At 29.3% G+C, this 27167-nt stretch overlaps 1 protein-coding gene across 1 annotated transcript in view; it reads left to right on the top strand.

The window, feature by feature from the left end:
- Positions 1-27167, top strand: part of LOC129968149 (prodigiosin synthesizing transferase PigC-like) — a 55216-nt gene that overhangs the window by 15694 nt on the left and 12355 nt on the right. The window contains exons 15-33 of the mRNA XM_056081966.1: positions 2189-2316; positions 2999-3069; positions 3412-3476; positions 5613-5760; positions 6163-6280; positions 6366-6466; positions 9398-9469; positions 10356-10462; positions 14107-14179; positions 14883-14987; positions 15362-15532; positions 16747-16881; positions 18782-18866; positions 20920-21008; positions 21091-21153; positions 23669-23761; positions 23889-23948; positions 25336-25433; positions 25526-25589. Coding sequence (XP_055937941.1) covers positions 2189-2316; positions 2999-3069; positions 3412-3476; positions 5613-5760; positions 6163-6280; positions 6366-6466; positions 9398-9469; positions 10356-10462; positions 14107-14179; positions 14883-14987; positions 15362-15532; positions 16747-16881; positions 18782-18866; positions 20920-21008; positions 21091-21153; positions 23669-23761; positions 23889-23948; positions 25336-25433; positions 25526-25589 — 1846 coding nt within the window. The remainder of the gene's footprint in view (positions 1-2188; positions 2317-2998; positions 3070-3411; positions 3477-5612; positions 5761-6162; positions 6281-6365; positions 6467-9397; positions 9470-10355; positions 10463-14106; positions 14180-14882; positions 14988-15361; positions 15533-16746; positions 16882-18781; positions 18867-20919; positions 21009-21090; positions 21154-23668; positions 23762-23888; positions 23949-25335; positions 25434-25525; positions 25590-27167) is intronic.

Below are 27167 nucleotides of genomic sequence, written 5' to 3'. Positions count from 1 at the left end.
AATATTAGCTCCTTAATTTATGCGAAATTCATCACTCTGTGAAATTTTATTATAAAGAAATTTATAAGACTTTAATGGTTGGTTGGTTAATTTGGGTTTTTTGGCACAAGGGCCATTCCTGGCCATACTGCGTCATCCTTATGGTAAAAAAGAAGAGCATTGATGATGTTTGGAACTTTGTATAAAATTAAGTATGCTTATGTGTAAACTAATATAAAATAGCTGAAACAGATTAAGACGAAATATGACATCTTTGTTTTAAAATAATAATAAAAATGGAAATTGCTGAAGTTAAATATATGGTAAAAGGTATATAGCAATTAAAAATTTAAAAATATTTGGATGATAATTCTCTTCCAGCAATTCTGGGAGAGTAAAATTTGATGGATGAAAAAAATGGTGGCGATGAGATTCAAAAACCGGGAATTCAATCAAAATATGACCAACTGTCAATTCGGTGTGACATGAGGAGCACACAGGTGCCCTTTCTCCGAAAAGCAGGTGTTTGTGGGTAATCCGAGTATGTCCAATACGTAGGCGAGATAATTTTACATCAGCTCTACGCATCGGTAAAACTGGCCATGTGTCAATAACAGGTTTAATAGAATGCAATTTATTCTGTGTCTGTATTATTCCATGTCCCTTGCCACAGAGTAAAAATCCCATTAGTAATAGATTTCTTTACATCACTGTATGGTATTCTGTGATGTAAGAGAGAAGATGCAGTTTTTGTAGCATGCTCCGCCTGCTTATTGCCAGCAATTCCCATATGACTGGGAATCCAGCAAAATAAAATATTAAAACCTCTATTTTGAAGAGTTTTCAAAAGTCCCAAGATTTCTACTACAACTGGATGGACTTATAAAACTTTAAATTTATACCATTTTTTTCAATCTGAATGGAAAGAAATACTAGGTTCTAGGTTTATGTTCTATTTTCTTACTCTGCTTTTCACTAGTGTTATTCAAAATTTGGTATCACATATGCGCCTTATGTGGATGTGAGATTCCGGGAGTTTCCTGAAGCAGAACGAAAATTCAGGGCAAGTTAATCCGAAATCTTCCAGGAAGGTAACTTATTCTCATACATTTCTGTTGTCAAAGCATGAGAAATCTACATCAAATGAGGTTCTATGGAGACTTAGATCAAAAGAAGATCCTAAAATTATCATAAATCTTTGACTTATGGAAATTAGACGTATTGCATCAAGTAATACTCTCCAGAAAGATAACATATCCCTTGCTCTTGAGCTGAATGTTTTTTCTATCTCAAATAATGGCATTCCAAGTCAGCCAAGATCAAATTATCATGAACGGACATGACTTACGGACATCAGATATTTTGTACCAAGTGATACTCTCGAGAAAGATAACATTCATGTACTTGAGCTAACTGTTTCTTCTACGTCGAATAATGGGACTCCAAATCCACTTAGATGGAAAGAAAATGCTACAACTGGATTTATGGGCATTAAATATACTGGAACTAGTGGTATTCTTCTGAAAAGTAGCCTATTCTCGTAAGCAAAGTGATTCTTCTACATTAAGTAACGGGATTCCAATTCCGTTTAGATAAGAAGACGATGCCACTCTTGTCATAAATCCTTAACTTATGGCCATTAGATATATTAGATCAAATGGCATTGCAATTCCTCTTATCAGCTTTACTGTAAGTTAATGAAAAACCAAATTAAATTATTCTAAAATAGTCCCTAAGGTGTAGGAAAGATAGTTATGTATTGCATGGTTTAAAAAACGCATATCTCATAATTACAAAGAATACATTCTCCGTTTTTTTATTTAAGTTATTTCTTATATTACTTAGTATGATTTCTAGTATTAAATTTAAAAATTATTACAATTAAATGAATTTGTTTTCGATCATTGTTTTCTATTGTAGAATGATCCTCTTTATCGATTTACTGTCTTTGAATTTCATTTTAAATCGATTCAGTTCAGTTTTAATCATAGTTAATCATCATTAAATGTCATTTTTAATCATTATTTTATGTTTGTAGTCCTGAAATTCCGTTATCAATTTTTCACTTCTTATGTGTCATATTTTTCAAACAGTTTTTTCTGCAGTTTTAATGCATTATACAACATTTGTTAAATTTTATGAAATTAATCTGCTTTTACAAATAGTTTTTGCTAACTTTATTAATATTTCTCTCATTTTCATGTAACAGGATTTCAAGTGTGATAGAGGAAACCTCTTTACCTAATAACATTTGCCATAGCATTGTTGAAGATTTGAAAGATTTATTCGGAGACGAAGTCAACCAGCGCAAATTCGCTGTTAGATCTTCTGCAACAGGTATCCCTTTTTTTATTTACTCTATCAATTCTGACAATTGAAATTTAAAAATGCATTGGAAATAGCGGCGCATCACGTTTCGGAAGATTATATAATATATTACTTTTTTTTAAATGTGACAATGCGTAAATTGTGAGTCATTTGTTCTATCGAAAAGAAATTCCATTCCATTCTAATGGCATGTGCACTGAGGATTCTAATGCAAATTTTCTGCCTTTCATTCTTCGGTAGAATTGAGTTGTACTCCTAAACGTATGAAAAAGTTAATGGTTGTAAATTTGAGAATGCATTTGCTTTCAGATGCTTATAAAATTTAAGATAATGAGTTATAAACAAAAGAACTTGAATTCGAAATTAATTAAAAATAATAAAAACACTAGAAACACTAATAAAAGAACACTAATAAAATAACTAATAAAACTAATAATAACTAATAAAACACTAAATAAATAATACTAAATAAATAATAAGAATAACTCCAAAAATTGCTTTTATTAAATTTGTTTAAGAATAGGTTTGAATTTTGGGGGCTTTTTCTTTTTAAAATGTGCCAGGAATGCAATTCTCCTCTGAAAATATTTATGCTATATTATTTTGTATAATGATACTTAAATTGCTTCACTTCAAAATGCTTCCATGAATATAAAATACCCAATTAGTATTTATTTATTTATCCTTGTAGGAGAAGATACTGCAACGATGTCAGCAGCTGGACAGATGGACACTTTTCTTGGAGTTCAGGGTCTTAACGAAGTAATAAGTACTAATTCAAATTGTTTAATATTATAATCATACATATTTTTCATTTGCTCTATTTTTATTTAGAAAAACATGACTTTGATAACTTGATTTCTGAATTTTAATTCCCAAATATTAATTTATTGCAATAATGAATTACATTTCAGTTTTTGAAATTATTTTTCTGAAATTTAAGAATTTAGTGAAGCCTATTTTAGAGACCAGTCATGTTAAGATGTAAATTTTACCATAGATTAATCTATTAATATATTAATTAGTTATTTTTATTTGTTCTGATATATCATTAAATTATTATTTTTTTTTATTTATCATCCTGCATTTTACTGTATATTGTAGATATTTTCTGCTGTAAAAAAATGTTGGGCATCTCAGTTTGGTCATATCGCTGTTGAGTATAAAAGGTAATGAAATAAGTTTACTTTCCTAATAAAATTTTTTGAATTTTTCATAAAAAATAAGCTTTAAAATTATATTATTTCATTTATTTATATTTTAAATTATGTTAAAGAAATAATGGTCTTTTTGAACAATAATAAATTTAAAAGTAATTTTCTTTTTATATAGCTTTAAAATGATTTTTAAGCTATTGTCGATTTTCAACGTTGATATTTAATTCATTTATAATTAGCAAGGCAAAAAATAATACAAATATTTATATTTTGTTTTTCTGTTCATATTCCTATCAATACTTCAGTAATGAACACATTGTTTCAATTATCATATAATTCATATTTTCTTTTGCATTATAGTTCATTGTGATCAAAAAATGCAATAATGTGAAGATTCTTAATGTAAGGCTAACTTGCAAAGGTAAAAATGTTATTATAACAGCGTCATCTGGTGAAAATAATAGACTCGAATGATCCAGCGCCAACGAGTCGAGGCAGCAAGTGAGGGTAGACCAACGCTGGATATGATCGGTATATGTATCGGCTGGTTATGATCCTGAAGCTAACTATTGTATGCAGTAAAAAGATCACATCGAATGCAGGAAGAACAAGTGTACGTGTTGAGAAAAGGCAAATAATTCTCCTATTGAGACAACTATTTGCCATAGTTCCAAAAACATTGTCCCCCAAAAAAAGAGAGACAGGGACAACAGCTGATAAACAAATCTTACGCAATAATTGTCTCGTATGTACACTTATGCGTATATACGAGACAATTATTGTATCTATATGTATGTATGCAATTATTGACTTGTATGTACACTGCATTTTACTTTCCCTTAATATGTTTTATTTGAATTATTTTTTATACTTATTTTAGCATTGTAATGCACATATTGTGTTTGATTTATCTTTGAGTTACGCCGAAATTGACGAAATGAGTAGGGATGACGAATATTTTAAGAAAGGTTATTACGTAACCAATATCAAAAAGTCACAAATACCAGTGATCAATACTTTTCAAAAAGGGGTGTGATTCAAATCCTTGATATGATCTTAATTGTGATATTTCGATTACAGGTCTTGGATCACGATAGAAAGTAACAATCGATACGATCTGTCCAATGGAAGCTCTCAAACAAGAATTCAATCAGAAATCTGAGAATGGATTGAAAAGTGAACGGACCGGTTATTCTTAGAATTATCGTATCATTGAATCGCATGTCACTGAAAGTGGAGCTATCACAGGAAAGTGTTCATAATTGTGAAGTCACCTCTCCGCTTGACTTTCCGATATTCGCATTTGACAATTCATTATTCCCTGGAGATCATTTCTAATTGCCTGTGACATGATTGACTAATGGCATATATTCCTTTCACTCTGCAGGCGCCATCTATTGGTAGAATATAGAACTAAAGCGAACATTTTAAAGAAATGACTTTTTTTTTTAAAATTCAACTTTTCAGAAAATGGTTTACACCAATAAATAAATAAAATTAATAGTTTTGAAAAAAATTAAAATTAAAAAGTAAGCTGAAGTAGATAAATTAATTCAATCACACATTTCTTAAATAGTAAATTAAGTATAAATTACAATTAATAAATTTTATATTTAATAATAATTAATACTTTTTAATTAATAATATGATTGAAATAACAGATATTCGGAACGAATATTTAAAAATAACAATAGTAAAATTATTTGTTATTCAAAAAATCGTGGATTATGCATCTCTAGAAATGAGTAAGCCCAGAATAGAAATAGTTATAGTATTTAAGGTGACTCACTAGTGTTTTCCCCTTCTATCTCTTTCCAATTAAGTATGAAAGTAAATTAATAAGAAGGAAAGTTTAATAATAAAATTAACAATATGACAGACAAAGTTGACAAAGGAAAGTATAGTGAAAAGTTCTCAATGCATTAAAATAATCACATCTGAGAAATATTCCGAAAATTCTAATTTTTGAACCATAGATTTTTCATCGTCTTTCCAATGGAGTTTGGAGAGTGTGTGCCCCTCATGTACTAACTTCGTCATCTGATGGTAAATCAAAAAATATAAAATCCACCTCGAAATAGCCTTCGTGGTGTTTAAAAATGATCTTTAAAATAGTATATTTTAATTAAATCGAACTGATATTTCTAGGCGAAATGGTCAAATTTTGAATTCACCAATGGCGGTCGTGATTCAAGACATGGTGGCTTGTGAAGTTTCTGGTGTTCTCTTTACATGTGATCCAGTTACGAATAACCCATCTATTATCACAATAACTGCGAACTATGGGCTTGGGGAAGTAAGTACGTTTATCAACCTGAATTATGTTATATGCTATGAAATAGGTACTGTAGGATCTCACTAATGCATAGTATGTTCAGTACTTACCTTTTATTTATTAATGGTAGAAATAGTGGTACTGATTCAGTCCTCTTTTTTTTTTTTTCTTTTTTTTTTTTTTTGGAGAATTTTGAATTAAAGAAATATTAATGTTTTGTGAGTATTTCATAGTTTAACACATCTGACTGCCGAAATATGTAAATAAGATATTCCTGAATTTAATAATTTTTATTTAGTTAAAATGTTAAATAAAAAAGTTTTAGTATTATCTAAATGTGAATGATGTAGCGCTAATATTATAAGAAAAAAAAACTCTTAATAGTTGGAAACAGTTTGTCCGTTTTAATTAAATTATTTTCAGACTGTTGTTTCCGGATCCGTAGAACCAGACACTATACTCCTTCGAAGGATGGATGACGGAAAATTGAAAGTTGAAGACATTGTTATTGGAACTAAGCATCAGAAAATCATCATGAAAGGTGAGATTCGAAATCAACGTCTAAAGTTAAATTATGTTAATTCTTAAAGCCATTATGCTTCCTTCTAAAAAGTTTTTCTGCTTAGATTCTGGCGGAACTGTAACGGAGGACATTGATGATCAGTCGAAATTGGAAAGCTGTGTAAGCAAAAAAGATGCAGAACGCCTGGGAAAATTATCACTGAAAGTAAGTTTCTCTTTTTTGATTTAAGTAAACAGAGTTATTGTTCTAAGGTCTTAGATTTTGAATTGGAAAGATAAGGCTCAAAACGCGGTTTCCGCAGCATGCTGAATCTTTCAAGAAGAGGTGTCTTTCCTTTTTCCTGGCATGGAAATATAGAGATAGCGTACAAGGCAGAGGAAAGGCATCTCATCTTGACGGATTTAGCCTGATTGCGTGCACCGTCCCGTCAACCGATTACTGTTCAAATATGTGAGGACCTTCCAAAGTAGCTCTCGAATTGTTTTCGGAAAAGAACGGAAATTAAATATTTAAAATGTAGTTTACCTTTTTAAGTTTACTTTTTTAGCTTACCTTTTTAAAATGTAGTTTACTTTTTTCCTGGCATGGAAATATAGAGATAGTGTACAGGAAAGAGGGAATGTATCTCATCTTGACGGATTTGGGTTTTCGGAAAAGAACGGAGATTAAATATTTAAAATATAGTTTACCATATTGTAGTTTACCTTTTTCCTGGTATGGAAATATAGAGATAGCGTACAGGAAAGAGGGAATGCATCTCATCTTGACGGATTTGGGTTTTCGGAAAAGAACGGAGATTAAATATTTAAAATATAGTTTACCATATTGTAGTTTACCTTTTTCCTGGTATGGAAATATAGAGATAGCGTACAGGAAAGAGGGAATGCATTTCATCTTGACGGATTTGGGTTTTCGGAAAAGAACGGAGATTAAATATTTAAAATATAGTTTACCATATTGTAGTTTACCTTTTTCCTGGCATGGAAATATAGAGATAGCGTACAGGAAAGAGGGAATGTATCTCATCTTGACGGATTTGGGTTTTCGGAAAAGAACGGAGATTAAATATTTAAGATATAGTTTACCATATTGTAGTTTACCTTTTTCCTGGTATGGAAATATAGAGATAGCGTATAGGTAAGAGGAAAGGTATCTCATATTGACGGATTTATCCTGACTGCGTGCACCGTCCCTTCAACCGATTACTGTTCAAATATGTGAGGACCTTCCAAAATAGTTCTCGAATAGTTTTCGAAAAAAAAAACGGAATTAAATATTTAAAATGTAGTTTACCATATTATTTTCATTTCAGTTTAATAACACCTTTTGGATTTCATTGAAGAAAGGAATGTCTTTAAAGTTTCTGCAATTGATGCTGCATGGTGTTTTGGATCTTATTAATCAAAATTTAAATTTATAAGTATTTTCTTTTTAGACAAAGTATACAAAAAGAAATTAGTGTAATCACCGTAAAAAATTAAATTGGATATTTTTACGAATTTTCACGTTTCAGATTTCTATGAGTCTGAAACATACATGTGTGATCTATGAAAACGATACTTCAAAAGTACTTTGAGATAGACGGTTGAAATATGGTATATGGGTTTTAAGCCAAATTTCTAAATTTTCACCAAATTTTGAACGAAATTCCTCCCTCAGAAGTATATCTCTCTCTCTATTTGACGGCCGCGGTGGCCTGGTGGTAAGGTCTCGACTTGTCAGCCGTAGAGTTTCAGATTCCACCGAAGAACCGTTGTGTAAGGGAGTCTGTTGCACGTTAAATTCGTCATGCCAAACTTCCTCCCGCTGGTGTGGTGTGGTGAGGAGGGTGCCAGCTCAGGTGTCGTCCTCGTATTCTGACCGTGGTTCGAAATTACGAGGTCCGTCCCAAAATAGTCCTAGTGTTGCTTTACAACGGGACGTTAATATAACTAAACTAAGCAAAACTGTCTCTGTTTGTGTCTAAGTTAAAATTATTACTATGAAACGTAAAAAGGTAGATGGTTAACAATTGGTGCACAGATTTTAACATTTTAAGTGTAGAGCTATATCTAATTTTAAACCAAATCTATCCGGAAGTTGATCATTTGTTAGTTTGTATTTCCTCGTACTACCAAGAACGATAAATAAATAACGAAATGAATAGGTTAAATGGCAATTAATTCGAAATTTAGCATTTAAAATGTCGATGAATATTAAATTTTAAACCATATTCGCCGATGGCTGATTGGGTTTCACTCACTATATTGCTTGCAAATCAATGCAATAAGTAAAAAACTTAGCAGTTTAAGTAATTGAAATTTGACATGCGATTTTGTAACTAAAATTACATTTCTTTGTCTAATTTTGATTTTAATCGGCTGGAGAAAGGTGTCCAAAATGCATAGTCACTTTTCTTTATTAAACTACGGAACAAAAAAAATTTCATATATGAAATTCAGATCATCCGTGGCGTTCATGCCTTGGGTCATTCCCATCAATTTTATGAAGAGTGGAAAGGGGAGGGAAAAGATCCTAATTAAAGAGCATGCGAAAAAGTTTCGGAGAATCTATTTAACTGATTTACTTGGAATCAATTAAATATAGGGTCAATCACTAGTAAATATAGGGTGATGTTGGAATATTTTGGAATCAATACACTATCTAAGGAAAGAAGGCTAGAATAAAAAAAAAATGTCAGTCACCCTAAAAATAAAAACATTTTTAGGTCTAAAACAGGATTAATAACAAAGAGCAACATATATATCTTTTAAGCATGCTTGTATATTATGTACAGCATGAAATAATCATACTTAAAAGACATTGATGCTGCTCTTTGAAGTGCAACATAAATAAGAATAACGTTAATCGGGTTTAAAATACAAATTTCACATAACACTAGAACATCTGCCCTTTTGGATAGGCTTTATCTTGCTAAGCAATATCTCCTATATGATTATCACAGGTTGCTGTAATGTATGCTGACTAACGAAAATCTCAGTATGAAATTTCATGCTCATAGGCAGAATAACCATTGTTACATGGATGAAGTGCCCATAAGATAATTTTTGTTAAAATACCACAAAATTTTTCACGAACCTCATAAATAATAACCTAAGTTGAAATTGCATTTTTATATTTATTTTTAAATTTCAGATCGAGGATTACTACAAATCTTCAAGAGACATTGAATGGGGCATGTTGAATGGTAAAATATATATTTTACAGGTGAGAAATATGACATTACTTTTCGATAATTGGAATTATTTCATTTCATATATGAGTTTTAATTCTATGACTTTATTGTTTATGTCTTGAAATTTTATTATATTTCAACATGATGTTTTTTTGGATACAAATTTCATAACATCAGTAAAAAATTTTGGACACCAGATGCAAATTCTGTGAAGTCCTGTTTTCAAGTTACCACGTGGATACTAAGGAAGGAAAAATTAAAATTACTCTATTTTTACCTATTTGATTTAATATTTTATATTATATTAAAATAATATTAAACACATTTCTTTTAAAACTGAGTAGCAGTATCAAATTTATTATTTATATCTGTATTGAAAAAAGTATATCTAAATCATTTCATCAGACAACTTCAAGATACGATTCTTTCATTTTTGGGCAAATTAGCGTTAAAATCTTTAAAAAAAAGTATATAACATATACTTTTATGTATATGTAATACAACAAAACTTCTGAAGGGCTTTCGATATAATCTAAGTCAAAAAGCATCCAAAGAAATTTGTCACCAAAACTAAGATTTTTTTTATCTCTTCTACATAATATTAATGGATTTCTACACTTGAATGTAATTTATATCTTTTGGGTGAGGTCAGGGTCAGAAATTGCCTATCGAAACAATTTATAAAAATTAGATATAATTCCTTAACCTGTGGTACATGCACATCTGGAATCAGATTAACAAAAGATCTGAAGTCAGATCTACCGCAAAATAAATAAATAAATAAAAATAAAAAAATAAATAAAATATGAAAATCCATGTAAATGTAATCCATGTAAATATTTACCATAATTTAGGCTGGCTTGTTATGCTTGGAATTGGTTAATTTAAATTTTCTCTTTGTTATAATCAACTTTGCAGTCAAGGCCCGTCACCAATGCAGCTTCAGAAACAGATAATGAAATTAAACACGAATTCGATGCTCCTTTGCGTTGTGAAAAAGAATATTTTACAGTTGCGAATGTTGGGTAAGTTTTTAATTTACATTCAGATTGTTAAAAGTATTTCTTGATTTTAAAATGCCAGTGTAAGCTGATTATGTGATTAAACTCAAATAATATATTACTATAAACGTTGTCATTTTGAATATATTCTTGTATAATCGCTTTATTGCTAACAGGCGTAATTCCTATGAGCAGAAGAAAAGTTCTTATTTAAGTTGCATTCAATTTAAGAAAAATATAGTTTGTTTACTTTTTTAATTGTTTATTAGACAAAATAATATATTTCAATGACATTGGTATTACTACTTAAGTAGCAAAAGTCTTGGATGAATAATCAGGCTGTTTTCATTTGTTGTTGTTTATAATGGCACTTGCTATGGACAAGCTCGCTGACGAAGTCAGAGATTTTAAGCCAAGGGAGCGTCTCTTGTTTTTAGTAGCGTCAACTAGGGCCAAGAGTACGTCTTAGCTACTCACACATCTCATTCGCTTGCACAACCCCTTTTTACAGCGGGGCACATTCACACATCTCACGGATAGAATGGAGGAAGAACAACCATTCCCGTACTGGGACTCGAACCCAGGACGCCCAGAACACGGGGAAGACGCGCTACCCCTATGCCAGGATGCCGGCTGTTTTCATTTAAAAATTAGAAATCATACGCAGTTACAAGGTGCATCATATTCGTGTAAACTTCGTAATTCGTGCAAAAAATTCATAGTAAAAGAAAAAAAACGTTCAGAAAAATTTCGGTTTGAACAAATATGACAAGTACATTGAATTTTTTCCAGATATGAAACAGATAATTACTACAAGACGCTTACACATTGTACTAAAATGTTTTATGCATATCAGACAAACACAAATAGATAATTTAAACCATAGATAATATGACATTTATATAAAAGAGATTGATATTTCACCGTGACCACCACCATAAGATATTATGCCAGTGAAGCGCATTACTACACCTTTTATAGCACAGTGTAGCATACAAGCATCGATGACACCGACGATTTGTAGAATGATATGTTTCAGAGCCCGGTATACATGAGACTTTTAATATTCTCACAACAAAAAATCTGCTGGAGTTTAGACAAGTGATCAAAAGGGCCATTTAAACATACTACCATGATTTATCAGTCGATTTTCAGTGAAAGTGCCCAATAGGAACATCTTGATCTCACTTGCAAAGTTGGGCCGGTCACGATCCTGCATAGAAGTCCTCACAGGTAATACATATCTTACTTGCAATGCTGGCACAGCATGGTCATTTGAAATGCTTAATGTATTATTCTGCAGTAACTGTACAGGTTTTTCCAGTCGGATATAGGGTATCAAAAAAAGAAAGCCCTCTGAATAAAAGATACTGTAAAACCATAGAAACAGTCACTTCGTCTGGTACTCAGGAAGGTTTGACATCACTTAAATACGGTAGCTTTACGTACTGACGTCACCATAAGGTGAAGCGTCATGTTCAACATCCATTGAGGTTACATTTTTAGCAACGCCAATAAAACAAAATTCAGTCTTTAATCTGTATATGCCGGTAATTACTGGTGAACTACTTATATCTATCTATTTATACCTATATCTGCTCTCCCAGTTCACAAGCATTGCTATATTCTTTTGATGACTTTGAATCCAATTCTTTCATACAACTTTTATCACAAGTACACTGTCCACGCTCAATCTGCCACTTTCGTCCAAGGTCATACAACCTCCTCGTTTCCTCAAAACTTCATATCAAATTCAGGGTCCGATGAAGGTATTCAATGAAATAAAGTTTATTCGCGACTCCAATCCTTTGTCCGTGCAAACTTTTGAGATGCATTAGTTGAGGATTCTAAACAATACCGTTCCATGTGGCAGTTAAAATTTCTGCTGCTAGGATCGAATGACGAAGTTTTCCAGCTAGTTGCTTTAACCTGCTTTGCATAAAATATCTCAGTACGACGTGTGAAAGCCCTCTTTCAGTTACTCTTGAAACCATTCATTTTACATGAAAAAAAAAAGATTCATTGTTATTCTGATCATATTCGCTCAAATCAAAATTTCTTCCCAGCATGCCTAATATAAATAATTTAAGTTTGCACGAACTTATGACGAAGAATATTTGTATTTAATATTTTAACCAGAAACAATTATGACTTAAATTTAACATGATATGGTTTATAATCTGACGCACTATCTATAATTTGGGATATGCAGTATGCATGATGAAATAATTATTTAAACCATTTTAAAGTGTCGACCATTGGAACTAAATTCCAAATTTAGCACATAATTATTAACTCGGCAATATGCAATAACTTCAGAATATATTAATGCTCAAAAGCTTTTATAGAGCCAATTAAAAAAAAAAAGTTCAGACATCATGGCAATTTTATTTCAGGCTAAATTTTTCTTACTTTAATAAATTTTTAAAATTTATTTAAATAGTCTTTACCACAATATTTTTCTTTGTTTTTGTTACTGAATTAATGCTTACACGCGTATCGGCGTATCAAAGCCTATTTTGTGTAAACATTGCTGCTATGTATCTCTATGCTGCAAATTTTAATCATCAAATAAAGCTAGAAAAATCAAGCCTATTATTTGTCATGCTTTGATATTTCAAACAATATATTTTTTATAAATTTATTTAACAATTAACTACTTATGAATAAATTTAGGGTTTCATGATAAGATTTGTACAAAATATTTTTATTTCCTTTTTTCTTTTTTGCAATTATTTGAATCCTAAAATTATCTTATTGACTATATTAACGGTTTTGCACTTATTTCCTCCTTTGAAGAATTTTGCTATTGATATAAATTGTTTATTACTGCATAGATTTTTAACGTATTAATCGTCACTTGAAGAGTGATTCAGGAATAATATATTTGTTCGGATATTGAAAATCAAACATGCTTCACGTGAAATCTTTTTGTTTCCATCCGGAGCTGTGAAAAAATTCACATTGGCCAAATAAATGTATATTTGCCAATTGAGAATGGTCTACAGCACAAAGGAAGCTGGTTAGCTTTGTATTTATGACTTTCTTTTTTTTTCTTCCATTTTTAAGGGTGGTTTATCTTCTGAGCTATTTCATGATGAATTGCAAATCAAGTTTATCCTTGAAAATCTGGGACTATTTGTTTTTATCATTGGATAGTCTATTATCTGTTAATTTCTGAAACGTTGTTGTTCCTTCCCTTTTTATTTATTTATTTCTTCAAAATATTTATAGTGATATATTGAACTAAATCTTATAAAATAAACAATTTCTTTTTCTATTACTTTGCTCCTTGCTATGCTACGAACAGAATGAATCCTGGACTGACAAAACAAATACAGACGACACATTCGCATTTCAAATGACGTTTGCTCTCAGTGACCTTGACAGTTTTGGTCAAGGAGACAACGTGAAGCACGCAGGCCTCACATTCAAAAATATTAGTTATGATAGCTGTTGCAAGAATTATTTTCGCCATTATTTTTTCCTTTTTTATAAGATTTTTCAAGCGCAATGGTTTTCCGTGATTCATGAGATCTCAACAATATTTTGTATTATTGAGATTAATGTGTTAAATGTGTTTATAAAGAATAATAATTTTGCAATTAAAATCGTAACAGCATGAAAAGAAGGAATGAAAATTTCTCTTTTTTAAAATCTTTTTTCAGGGAAGTAATGCCAGGCGCTTCTTCACCTTTGGGAGTGGATCTTTTATCGAAGTGTTTTAGCAATGTTCTTAAGGTAGGTGACTATGCTATAGGGTAGATATTTTGTAAAACTATCAAATGCTATTTTTATTCAATATTCTTAACAAAAAGCCGTTTGCATTCTGCTCTTTTTTCTTTCACTGCTGATTTTTACAATTGCATAACCTACATTTTAATACTATTTTTCACCTTTAATTAAATTTTATTTCCCAAAATCTAACAAAATTCTACGAGAAACTCAGAATTAAAAAGTTAATTCATTTTTTATGTTCAAATTCAATATGTGCTGCAATTCTGAACAGCTTTTTTTCTGCTTTATGATGAGACAACAAATTGAATATTTCATGTTTGTAAGTAGATTCCCAGTATTTCAAGTTTAAATATAAATACAGATTATTTCATAGTTCAGAAACTATGCAGTGTATTATTTATGATATCTGCTAAAGTTTGAGTAAATTATTTGATGAACTTTTAATTGGAAGATTTTTGCTTTATTTCTTTCTTAGTCCGAAGCAACATGTATATTTTCCAATTTTAGATATATTTCTATCATTTAATTGATATATAGATAGTTATATTTTCGATCCATTAATTACTAAAAATCAACAATGCAAAAAGTTTATGAAATTTTTTTAAAAAAAATTATTTTTGAAAGTAATCTAGCTTTTTATAAGTGTGTATGAAATATTTATTATTGTACTTTTGGAAATATTTACATGCTTACATTTTGTACACAGAGAGAAGCACGCAGGAAAGGTGGTACTGACAACCTTCTCAGTAGCAGATACTATCCTAATGGCTTACTTACCTTTTATAACCACATGATGATGACTGCCGTTGAGGTGAGTGCCACAGGAAATTCACAAAATGATAAAGTGCTATACCAATGATATTGCTTGATATCCATTTTTCAAACTGATTGTCACTAGAAATTCACGGAACGATAAAGTGAAATTTCTATTATCTTGCTAAATTTGCATTTTTCAAATTGAGTGCCACAGGAAATTCACAAAATGATAAAGTGCTATTTCAATGATATTGCTTGATATCCATTTTTCAAACTGAGTGTTACTGGAAATTCACAAAATGATAAAATGTAATTTCGATTGTCATGCTTAATATAAATTTTTCAAATTGAGTGTCTCTGGAAATTTACAAAATTTTTAATTGTCATTTTTGTGATTATGCTTTATATACATTTTCAAATTTATTTCAGATGTTAATTAGATATGGCTATGATACACCAAAATCAAAAGGTTTAATGGTCAGCATATTTGGACGCGTATTGGATGATCCTGATTTAATGAGTTACGCCAAAGAAAGAGCCAAAGAAGGTGAAGAGCCATCCATCATTGCAAAAATACCACAGCAGTTGAAAGATTATTGGGTATAATAAATATTTTTTTTTACTTCCAGTCTAAATTTTCATATTTCTATTAAATTGAAAAACTTCCATGCATGAGAATCAAAAGTATTTTTGTATTGTGTATGGATTGCAATTGCTTTGAAATTAGTTGGTTAGAGAATATTTTTTTTATAGAATGGACATCTTTATTGTTTTGTCATTACTATAATAAAAGATTCAGAATATTTTACAAGAAACTGGATTATTAAAAATTTTTATTAAAATGCGACATCATTTGCAATTCATATTATTGATTGCAACTTCGCAATATTAATCTAATGCAACTGAGTATGACAATTAGTGAAATGTATTGTATATAAGACAAGAATCCGTTAGATATTATATCATAGAGAAGCAATATTTTCAAGGCTGATAGATTATGGTATGATTTTAAAAAATACACATTTTAGCAGAAAACTCGATGCTTATTACTCAAAATATGACAAATTTTGAATAATATTTTACAGAAAATTTTTGTACAATTTATAAAATTTTGTACAATATGTAAAATTTTGTACAATATAGAAAATTTTTGTACAAAATGCAAAATTTTGTACAATATTTTACAGAAAATTTTTGTACAATATTTTACAAAAAATTTTTGTACAATAATTTACAGAAAATTATAGACTATTCACGAATAATAAAGGAGAATGTGTAAGCGTGCTTGTTCTCAACAAGACATATCATTACACATAGAGCTTCTAAATTTAATATATATATATATATATATATATATATATATATTGGAAAGTGGAAAACTTTAAATAAATGGATAATACATTACTCACAAGCTGTTCTTCATTATGCCCAGAAAACTAGATTTTAATTTTATATCATGCATTACTAATAAGTAAAATACAAAACTCGCTAATAAAGTGCAAAGCTTGTTGTATGAAATTACGCATTAGATATGAGGATGCTCAGTAAATAATGCTCTTAATTTTGAAAGATGTAAAAAATGAATGACAATATGAATTAAAGCAAAACGGTTTTTCAAATACTAATTATTTATATGGCTGCAACTCATGTTCAGGCATTTTTCTTCTTCTTCTTTTTTTTTCTGTGCTCTAAATTATATTGAGTTACTTATTGATATGCCCTCATACATGGTTATATTAAATGCATCTCTTAAAATAGTTTTTCTTATCGTAAATAAAAACTATATTTTATTTTTCTATTTTGTTTCTTTCAAGTACTTGTTTACATTTGATTTTGGACTTGAGAAAGTGAAGGAAAAGACCTTCAATTATAAATTGGATTTTTTGAAGAAGGAGACTGCTAAAGAAACGTTCGCAGCAATGCTCAGTGCCTGCTCGGATTTCGATGATGTAAGAATATATATTTTTAAATATTTTAAATACCATACAAACTTTAATAAGTCAGGAAAAATGAATGTATTTTATGGGGTTCACGGATTGTGACACTCATTGTTTAAACATGTACATAGAAACAAGCTAGATGCAAAATAAATTACAGGTTTTAATTCATATGCGAAGAATTCTTCACTAATAATAAAGATGAATGTGTGTCTGAGAGTGTCTGAGCATGAGCTCATCAGGGCAGCCTGTTGGATCTAGAAATACCATATTCGATTTATATATGCTTTAGAATTTCTGAATGTGCATCTCGGAGTAGTTCTGTGTAATTTTCAAAAAATAAAATTGAACTAAATGGTGGCATTTTTTTCTGTTCGTAACTCCCAAAAATGTAATAACTCATTCTTGTGTTACTTTAAAGCTTAAAACATTGCGTGTTTAATGGGTGTAATTTATTCATTGTTCAAGTTTTCTATGAATTTTGTCATTTTTGTAAAAAAAATTATTATTTTTCATTATTTGCAAAGATAGATTTGAATGTTCCTATTACAGTTCAAATCTTTTTGTGCTGTTTTATCATATGTTTAAGAACTTGACTTTCTTCTGTTATTAAAAGCTAAGAAAGAACAATTCTATTTAATAGTTGTGGGACATTAAATTGAATTACACTAGGAATAAGAAAGTGGAAGTTTGCAGATAGATGAAGCCGATACAATTCTAAGTAAAAACATAACTGTGTATTATGATTTCAACTCTTTAATTAGCTAATGGCGAGAAGCTGTAGTAAAAGTTTTAGGGGTTCAAATGCTAAGGAAGTTGAATATATACACTATATTTGCAAGTTTTTTTTTTTTTTTTGGAATTTTCAAAATTAATTAATAAATTCTTAGTTATTTATTTAAATTAATTTATTTTAATTTTAATACAGAAATCTGTGTTTTAAGTCATGCTTACAATGCCCATGAAAGCGTTCGGAGGTGTAGATATCCCATAAGAGTCAATCAAAACACGTTGCATCTCTTTAACCGTAACAAGCAAACGGTTAATAGTACTATGATGTCAAAACTGTTGACTTTATTAGGATAGTCCATGTGAACAATAAATAGAAAATACATATATAAAACTATTAAGGTCACTTTTCACAAGACTTTGATAATCTGTTACAATCTAATGCTTAAAACTCTTTCTTAAATTTACAAATACTGCAATACAGTATATGAAAATTTTACAGTGCAGTACAGTATTTTATAATTAAATGCAGTACAGTATTTTATATTAACAGTTTACAGATGATTAAAACGCTGGTGAAACCTTTTTCTACTCTTAACTGTGCCAAGTTAACGTAACTTTATCGACCATTTAATTTGTAAGAACTTTTTTCAACTTAATGAATTTGGAATTGTATTTTTAGGTAAATTTATTAGATAAAGTAAAATTAATAAATTTTCACACTCAATTTTGGAAATCAAAAAACTGTATATCAGATATTTATTATACTTTGTTTGAAAAATGCAGTTATACTCAAATAACATTAATATTACTCTCTTTACTTCATTATTTTTTCTTGTATATATTTTGATTTAAATATTTAACCAGCATTACGTACATTTTTAAAAAATTTTTTTAATACTATGATTAAAGAAAGTTATATTTGAATTTTAAACCGTAGTCTCCTTTAAGCTAATTGTGAAGTTCTTATTTTCGAGTTAGCTTATAATTTTAAAATAACATACATTTTAACTAATTTGGTGAATTTAAGTCTCATTATATTAATCGTTGAATGAAAAAAAACCTACATGTGTTTCATAAAATAGTGAAATTATTTAGAAAACGTGTAAAAATTATTTAAAACAAAATTTTATAATCAAATTGATTGTTAATGATATCAAAAACTAACAGAAAATACTTTCAGGCATTAGAAAAACATATCGATGCTTCTACGAGCTCTTCTGACTGGAATATGATCATGTTCAATATTTTATGCGAAGCGAAAGGAAGTAAGAAAGGATTTTTTTTTTATTTTATGTAGAGTGAGAAAAATAACTCAACTAAAATGATACTATAGCATGACTTTAATGAGTTGCAAGATTTGAGTAAAAACAGCATGCTATCAGATTAATCTATTTTGAAAATTTAGGAGACCAACTAGTTGCATTTCATTCATTCATAATATACGATTGAAAGTATATCAATAATGAAAAGTAAGAAAAAAATACAAAGAAATATTAAATAAACCCTATTGTTTCTTTACGAGCCTCTCACCATTTCATATTTATATCCTTCGCAGCAATATTGACTCGCCTGAGTTCCAAGGTCAGTTGCAAACTCGCTAGAATCATGTTATAACTAATAAAAGATTGACTGTTTCTCTCACATTTTTTTATAATAAACATTTTGGGCACTAAATATATATTTACTTTTTGTAAGTAAAAATGTTTTGTGATAGTTTTGTAGTAAATTATTTTTAGAATAAACACCTTTTCGGAAGAGATGCATTGCAAAACAGTTAGAAAGATATTTTTTTTTTGTAAATGGGACCAGAAAAGCATCAAAATGTACGCTGATATTGCATACTTTCATTCTTCCCTTAATTTTGTCTTTATTCTTTTTGTTTTCTAGGATGAAACGTATTTTAACCTAGTTCTATTATCAGCATCGTGAGATGCTTATATGTTCCTTTTATTTACTATTTAATTTGTATATGATTATAACATTATTGAATAAGAAAACTTTCATATATGCCTCTTACCTCTTTACATTTCAATCTTTCAATCTCTTCAGACTTATGATTCCGAGAATAAAACATGTCTATTCGAATTATTATTTAAACAAGAACATTTTCGTTAAGCGGGTTATGTACGGATTTTATTTTCTAGATGGGTTCAGTGGTAGCATTTAAAATGTCCACGATTTATGACAAATATTATTTATCAGCTCCTTTCTTTTCAATTGTTCTTACTGTATGATTTTGATTTAAGACGATCAGATCTTTTTGATTTTTTCTAAAAATATCCACATTTTTTTAATATATAGTTAACGTGGATATTTTAAGATTTTAATTTTACCATGATTTTCACATGTCAAAGAAGCATTTCAAAGGCCATTGCTATCTATTCAACCATGTGACCATAGTGTTAAAGCTTCGGGTGGATCCTAGCACAGCCCACCTCTTGGAGTCTTTCTGAATTCTCGCCAAATGAGTGGCGATAACGTCACCAATGTGGCAACCTAGACGGATTTTTTAAATTTATTTATTTTATATTATATTTATTTTATGTTATATTTATTTTATTTTTTTATTCTTAATTATTTATTATTTTATTTTATTATTATTTATTTATTTTATTTATTTGTTATATTTATTTTTTATTATATTTATTATTTCTGGCCTTCAAGTATCGTTTTTTAATTGAAAAATAATAATAACAAATATTCAATTAGTAGTCAACTTGGCGAGATTTCAAATAAATCGCCAAGAGGTGGGCCCATCTAGGATTTTACCAAAGTTTCGCATCTTTTATGCGGAAGATGTTTAAGGGAGTATGGAACCAATAATGCATGTTCCCAATTTCTGTATTTCGTAGAATAGCAAATGAAGGACCAATGAGCAATTACAAATAATTTTTCATTATATATATATATCTTACATTTCTAAGTTTCTTTTCAATGTTTTAATATCTACGAAAAATGAACTTTCACAAATAAAAAATAATGAGCTAGAATAATATACTGTATATTATATCATATTATATAATATATTATATACCATATAATATACTATATATTCTTCTATACTCTTGACAAAGCATTATGGTTAGGTTCTTCTTAAACAATTAAGTTTCGAAGACTTGAATTGTGATTTTGAATAATCGATCGCTGAATTGGTGTACTTATTTTTCTTTTCATTGTAAATAAATCTATGGATGTTTAGAAATTAATCTCACAAATAGGAAAACTGAATAAATAGCAATACGATTATGTTGGTGATAGAGCAAAACAAAAATAATTCAATGAAGAGAAAAATTCAATATTTTCTCCATTCCAATCTAGGCTTTGACATTGACGTTTATAGTGATTTTGCAAGACTCTTGGCTACTTCATCAGATGTAGAAAGTGCAAACGTTCCTCAAGCAATGCAGGTTAATAACACATTTATATATTTAATATATTTAAATACATATATTGCAATATATTTAAATACATATTATCTTTTTTTTGTAGGAAGTTGCTACCCAAATAGTAAAAGATATCGGTAAGGAGAAATTTAGCTCCATGTCAGTTAAGGTACATATGAGATATTATTTTTGGCTCTTTTTTAATCTAATGTTAAATGTTACAATAAGATTTTAACTCTTTCACTACTGATCCGGCCCAACCAGCCATGCAAATTCTGTAATTGCAGGTCGGTTTTTATTTCAAATGAGGGGTACTGGATATAAAACGAATTATCACCAAGGATATCCTCGCTCTACATTCTTACACCTCTTATCCTTTAAGCTTCGGCAACCCAAACTCGAAAAAGTTACTTTGAATGCGGGCATTCAGTGAGAGAAACTAGAAGGTGTTTTCCCCTTCTTTTAAAGGCGTTTGTTGAAAATAACCACTTCGATTTCAACCACCCGTAGAGTTAATGGGTCATCTGTCCCCTCCGTAGTAAGCGGGTTGCTTTTTTGTGGTTTCGGCTCGCCCGAACCCTAGAGAAGGCTTTTAATCTCAGTTTTATTTTATTTTTTTCCCTGAAAATTATTCCAGCAATTCTGTAGGAGAAATTGCAATAATAAATAAATTGCAAATACGATATCTGCTGAATAGTTTAATACATTAAACAATAATTTCACAATTTTTCAATTATATTTAAAATTAAATCAATTTCTCAAGCATTACTGAAGCTGTGAATTTAGCTGACAACGCTTGAATACTGCATTGTGAATTTTATTCCATTTTTATAATTTTAATTCATAAATTTTAATAAAATGTAACGATTTATATATATAATGTACTAAAGATCCTAATTATTTATATATTATTTCTAAAAGTACTCACATCTCTTCGTGCATCACACTGATAACAATTATCTGCTGTTTTATAAATTAAAAAACATCTTTAAAAGATTTTATAATATTATATTGCTTTCATAGAAATCGAATATAATTTTTATTCCTAACATAGTTTGAACGGTTTTTAATATAATTACTAGTAACGTTTTCCTATTCTATTGTCGATTCTTACAATTTATAGTAGTGATTTTTTTTCTGAGAATTTCAATTACTCTTTGCAGTGCAGTATTTTTGAAAACCGTGCTCAATTTTACAGACAATAAATACCTGAATTATAACGAAAAATTATTTTTCTGCAGAAAAGTTTACTAATACGTAGGTAATCACCAGATTAAAGACAATTAATTTTTAAAAAGTAAGATTAGATATGGTTTACTTAGAATTCGATACATAAGATTACATTGCGATAATATTACGTTGAAAAGTAGTTAGCAAAAAACTTTTAAAAAACTTAAAACAATACATCTGGCATTCTAAATGATCAGCATTCGTTATTAAAAACAAGTTTTACTAGCAGCTGATTTAGATTATCTTTCAGAAATGCTTAAAATTAAATCTAGAATTCCTGACTTTTTTTATGCAGCTACTTTATTTCATTTCAATACAAATATTTCTAGAATAAATTAAGTTCCTCAGTGGATTGAAATGAAGGTATAAAGATTTTAATATTTTTCTTCTGATATAGAAGAACTACTAATCATTATTTTTGATAGATTTTAACAACCTCATTCAATATTTCAAAAGTAGGATTATAACTTTTAATCAATGATTAATTATAAATTATTAAATCAATAGATTTCATAAATTATGAAAATTAATGGTAAAACCGACAGCTTACTTAAAAATCAATATATATATATATATATATATATATATATATATAGGTCTTTTTAATACTGTATTAGACTAATACATAATGACTGGGAAGTATATATGCCGAATGCCTCCAGTAAAAGGGGGAGGGGTAGGCATGAAGACAAAACAAAGTGTTTTGTCACTTTTCAATGTAAAATATAATGACAGAGTGAAAAAAAAAAAAACCGAGGTTCCATTTAGTTTTTCTGCATCATTTGTGACGAATGGGAACGAAGAAGTAACAATTTGTCTAGGGAGCCGATTACCTTCATAATACTATTCCGTCAGAAATTCTTTTTGTTCAAATGATTAGTGAATTCTTTCAAGTAAATTCTTGGTTCAAATATTTAGACAAATAGATGGGCCCACCTATAACCATATATTATTATAAAGTTACAAAATTATATTAAGTTAAAATATTAAGGAATTTATAAAGTTAAAAAATTAAGAAACAGTGTAAAAGACGAAAGTTTTCAACGAGTATTTCCCACAAATGAAATTATGCAAACTCATTCCATACCTTTTAGGAATGTTACTTTTAAAAAATGCCGCCAAAGCAGGGTTCACAAGACTCATTAGCGCCAACAACTGATAATAACAACTGCTGGACGAAATCTCCTGACCTTAAGGGGTGCGACACAAAAGGGAAGCGATTTTACAAGGCAATTAGGGTTCAGCTGGAAAGTTCAATTGGGGGAACGAAATTCAAACTCGTTACTGGTACAACTATTGTACCGCGCAGTAAGGAAAGATAAAAATAAATCTGGTACAACTGTTGTACCAGCCGTAAGCTAAAGGTTATATGAAACTGAAGCTGACCAGCCAGTATAGAATTTGCATGGTCGGTTGGGTAGTGAAAGAGTTTATAATATATTTCATGCATTTAGGAAGCTACAGAGTGGCTTCAAACTACAAGTGCTTCATCTGGTTACATGTTTCGGCAGTTTCTGAACAGGCATGGACACAGATGCCTCAAGGAGGTAAGAAATCGTTCAAGAAGATAACTAGTTTCTCCTAAAAATAATATGTTATTGATCTAGAGATTATATGCACGTAGATGTCCGTTTTTATTTATTAAATTAATTAATTAATTAAATTATATTTTAGTTCGATGTTCGATCTATAACATGGGAAATGGATCCCAAACTTTTGGTCCAACTCTTACAGGTAAAAGTTGCAATTCAAATATTATTTAAATTATTACTACACTTCGAAATAATTTGCACATGCACTTTTTAATCCCTCTATCGACGTAAAAGAAAAACTTCACTTCAAAAATGCTTAGCGTATAAATTTATGCCTATACAATTTTGATGATTTGAATACTAAAAAAAATATTAATTGATAGTTAATATATTTTGTGCCTAATCGCTGAAATGATATCTTTTGGCTTTATTTCTCTCTAGCAAATAACATAAGCAATAGCATAATATCAAGTTACTAACTAAATAGTAATAATATATTTTTTCATAATTATTTTGGTTGTTTCTCCAACGAAACGGGAAATCAGTTTTACAAAATTCTTTTATTTCTTAAATAGTATTTTGATTTTTAATCTTGAATTATAAAAATTTCAGCAAATTATTTTTTTGCTCGAAAAGTTTAAAATACACTACATACTTCTTAAATTGAGTAGTAATGCTCGTAAACTCATACAATTTTTGTTACATATGGTCACGTTACTTTTATCAAGCCAACAGTTTCGAAATTTCTATTTCTTTATCAATTTTTGTCAAGTATTTAATAATTCTTTTTTTTATATAAAAAATGCGTTTGATGATTCTAAAATTAAGCAGAAATGTTCAGTTTCTGCATATGTAGACTATTCAAGTTTGTCAATTCACCAATTTCGAAACTTCTATTGTTGACAATTTTTCTTCAAGTATTTCTTTGTTGCTTGATTTTTGATTCACTATAAACTACTATAGCTGTTTTTTGCGTGCATTCTGAAAAATGGCGACTAAATCCGAAAGAAATTCGCCAAATATTATTACACCTGAAATATTATTTCGTTATCAATACTTTTATGTCTCTCTATTTTTCTTCTAGTATTTTATTCCGATTGTTTTTAATTTCCTGGTGATTTTAAAAATTTACTTTTTATTAATGATAAAAAAAATTGTATGCAATTCTTTTTTTAATGAAACCGAGGATTTTTTAAATCCTTCTTTAGATAGCTTTCCTGATGGTATCAACATAATAATATGGTTTTTATCGTCTGTGCGATTTAATAAAACCAGTGTGATGTCATAAAAATTCCTATGTGTATTTCCAATCCATATATGAATCAGTTAAAATCATCCAGAACAAACGCCCACCTGCACTGAGGTATGGAATTTTGAAAAAAATGTGTAAAAAAAATCAAACGTCACCTTTGTTTAATTTAGATTCAAAATGAAGAAATCCTCTATAAAGACGCTCTCAAGCGATTTCAAAACTGAAAGCTAATCTGAATCCTGTTGTATATTTATCATTCGATTTCATTAAAAAAAATATTATTTAAATAATAATAGTAACTATATTAGTTACATCTACTTTTGCATTTTTTATTCAGAGTATGACTGGTATGACCAAAGAGGATTCAAATAACAAAGAAGAGAGTATAGACAATATTTTTTCACAGCTTAATGTGCCATTGAATTTCATGTCCAGGTAAAAAAATATATATAAATATAAATTGTCTTTTTTTTATTCTATTACCTCGAAAACTTTTCTGTGTTATAGGAAAATAAATTGCTTTTTAGGTGGATGTTGAAGTTCGTGGTACCTAATTGTCGTCGAGGCGTTAGAGCAAGAGAAACTACAAAAGTAAGTTTCAGTCATTCATTTGAATGAATACATATAATTCTAAAAGTTAATTATTAATGGAAATTAAGAATATATTTTTCATTTGAATTAATATTCCTCCGAAACTATATCAAAGGTGGAAGGAAAATTCTATATTGATATTTTTAAAGTTCCAATAAGAAAATTCAGATTCTCCCAATATTATAAAGATTTGCACACTGTTTTTGAGTTAAGAAACTAAAAAAGATTAAAGTAATTCTTAATTTTTGCTGGATATGGTTAATTATACTAGCAATTCAAGCACAGAGTTCAGTATTTGATATCTCATCCTGCAGATCAAAGTACATTTGTGCAATTTAAAACAGTATATGTTGTATCCACATGTATCAGTTCTCATTTTAGAAAGTGCGTACAGCAACTTACCCTTATATGATGTCTGGCATCACAGATGAACATAGGTCAGTTGGGACATTCTCAGGAAAAAAAAGAAAAAAGAAAACATTGTTGTCAAACATACAGATTTTATTTTTAAGAATATCTTTCTCGTCCTCACTTCAATTTAAGTATCGTAATTTCACGAATTCTAAGAAAAAAACTATTTACTTACATGTTTGGAACAATATGACCAAATAAAGGCTCTTGCACTGTAAACTCCAAAAATTCCATATAATGTCAGCAATAGCTGTCACGTTAATATTAATAATTGCCACGGAAAAATAACGAATTATAATCTGATTTTCTGCTTGAATAATTTGAATAAATACATAACTCTAAAATCCAAAGAAGACATCAAAAAATCAAGGAAGGAAGTATCTTGTTCTTCATAAGTCAAAAATAGGAATAATCGGGAATTTTAACTCCCGCCAAATAAGTCTGGTTTATAAAGAAGGAGATTTTGATTGTTTTTATTTCACCCATACCTCACTCTGTTCATTTTAATAATAAACAAGCAGTTTTACCTGCATTTGCGCTTGGGATTTTTTGCTGTAGATATAACAAAAAAAAATACACATAAGTTCTATAGTTTTCGATTTTTCATATTCTCTCTGATCTTAGAAGCCTGAATTAAGATGGTAGTTAATAATAAAAATTCCTTATAAACGATGATCTTGTCTCACCGTTTAACACATACAGAACAGAACGGCTTTTCATATATCCATTTCCGTGACCATTCTGCTCACTGAATGGTTTTTGGTGGGCATGTTACGGGAATTTTATTTAAATACCAAAATATTTAGAATAGAAAAAAAATTAACTATGCACAGAATTTACAAGCATATAAGAAATAATACTGATATGAAACGGTTTACAAAGATTTTCAACTAAATGGAATAATAATATGCTGAAAGATAAAATGTGTAAAAATATACATACATTCTGTGTTCACTTATTTTCATGATATCGTAGATAAGGATGTTGTTATAAAAATCAGATGGAAAATAATTTGGTTAATGGAAACGAAAAGAAACTCTGTTAGATTGAAATTTATGAATGCCAATGTAAGATAAGACCCTGCGGTGCTTTAGTCTTTGTGAGTATGCATTTGTTGTTGAGAGCTAGGGAGGCAAGAATAGATTTGTATTTTCACTATGGAAAATT

This window comes from Argiope bruennichi, chromosome 5 (genome assembly GCF_947563725.1).
Source record: "Argiope bruennichi chromosome 5, qqArgBrue1.1, whole genome shotgun sequence".
Lineage (NCBI taxonomy): Eukaryota > Metazoa > Arthropoda > Arachnida > Araneae > Araneidae > Argiope > Argiope bruennichi.
The sequence above is the reverse complement of the archived record's forward strand: the minus strand, read 5'-3'. Positions and strand labels throughout refer to the sequence as shown.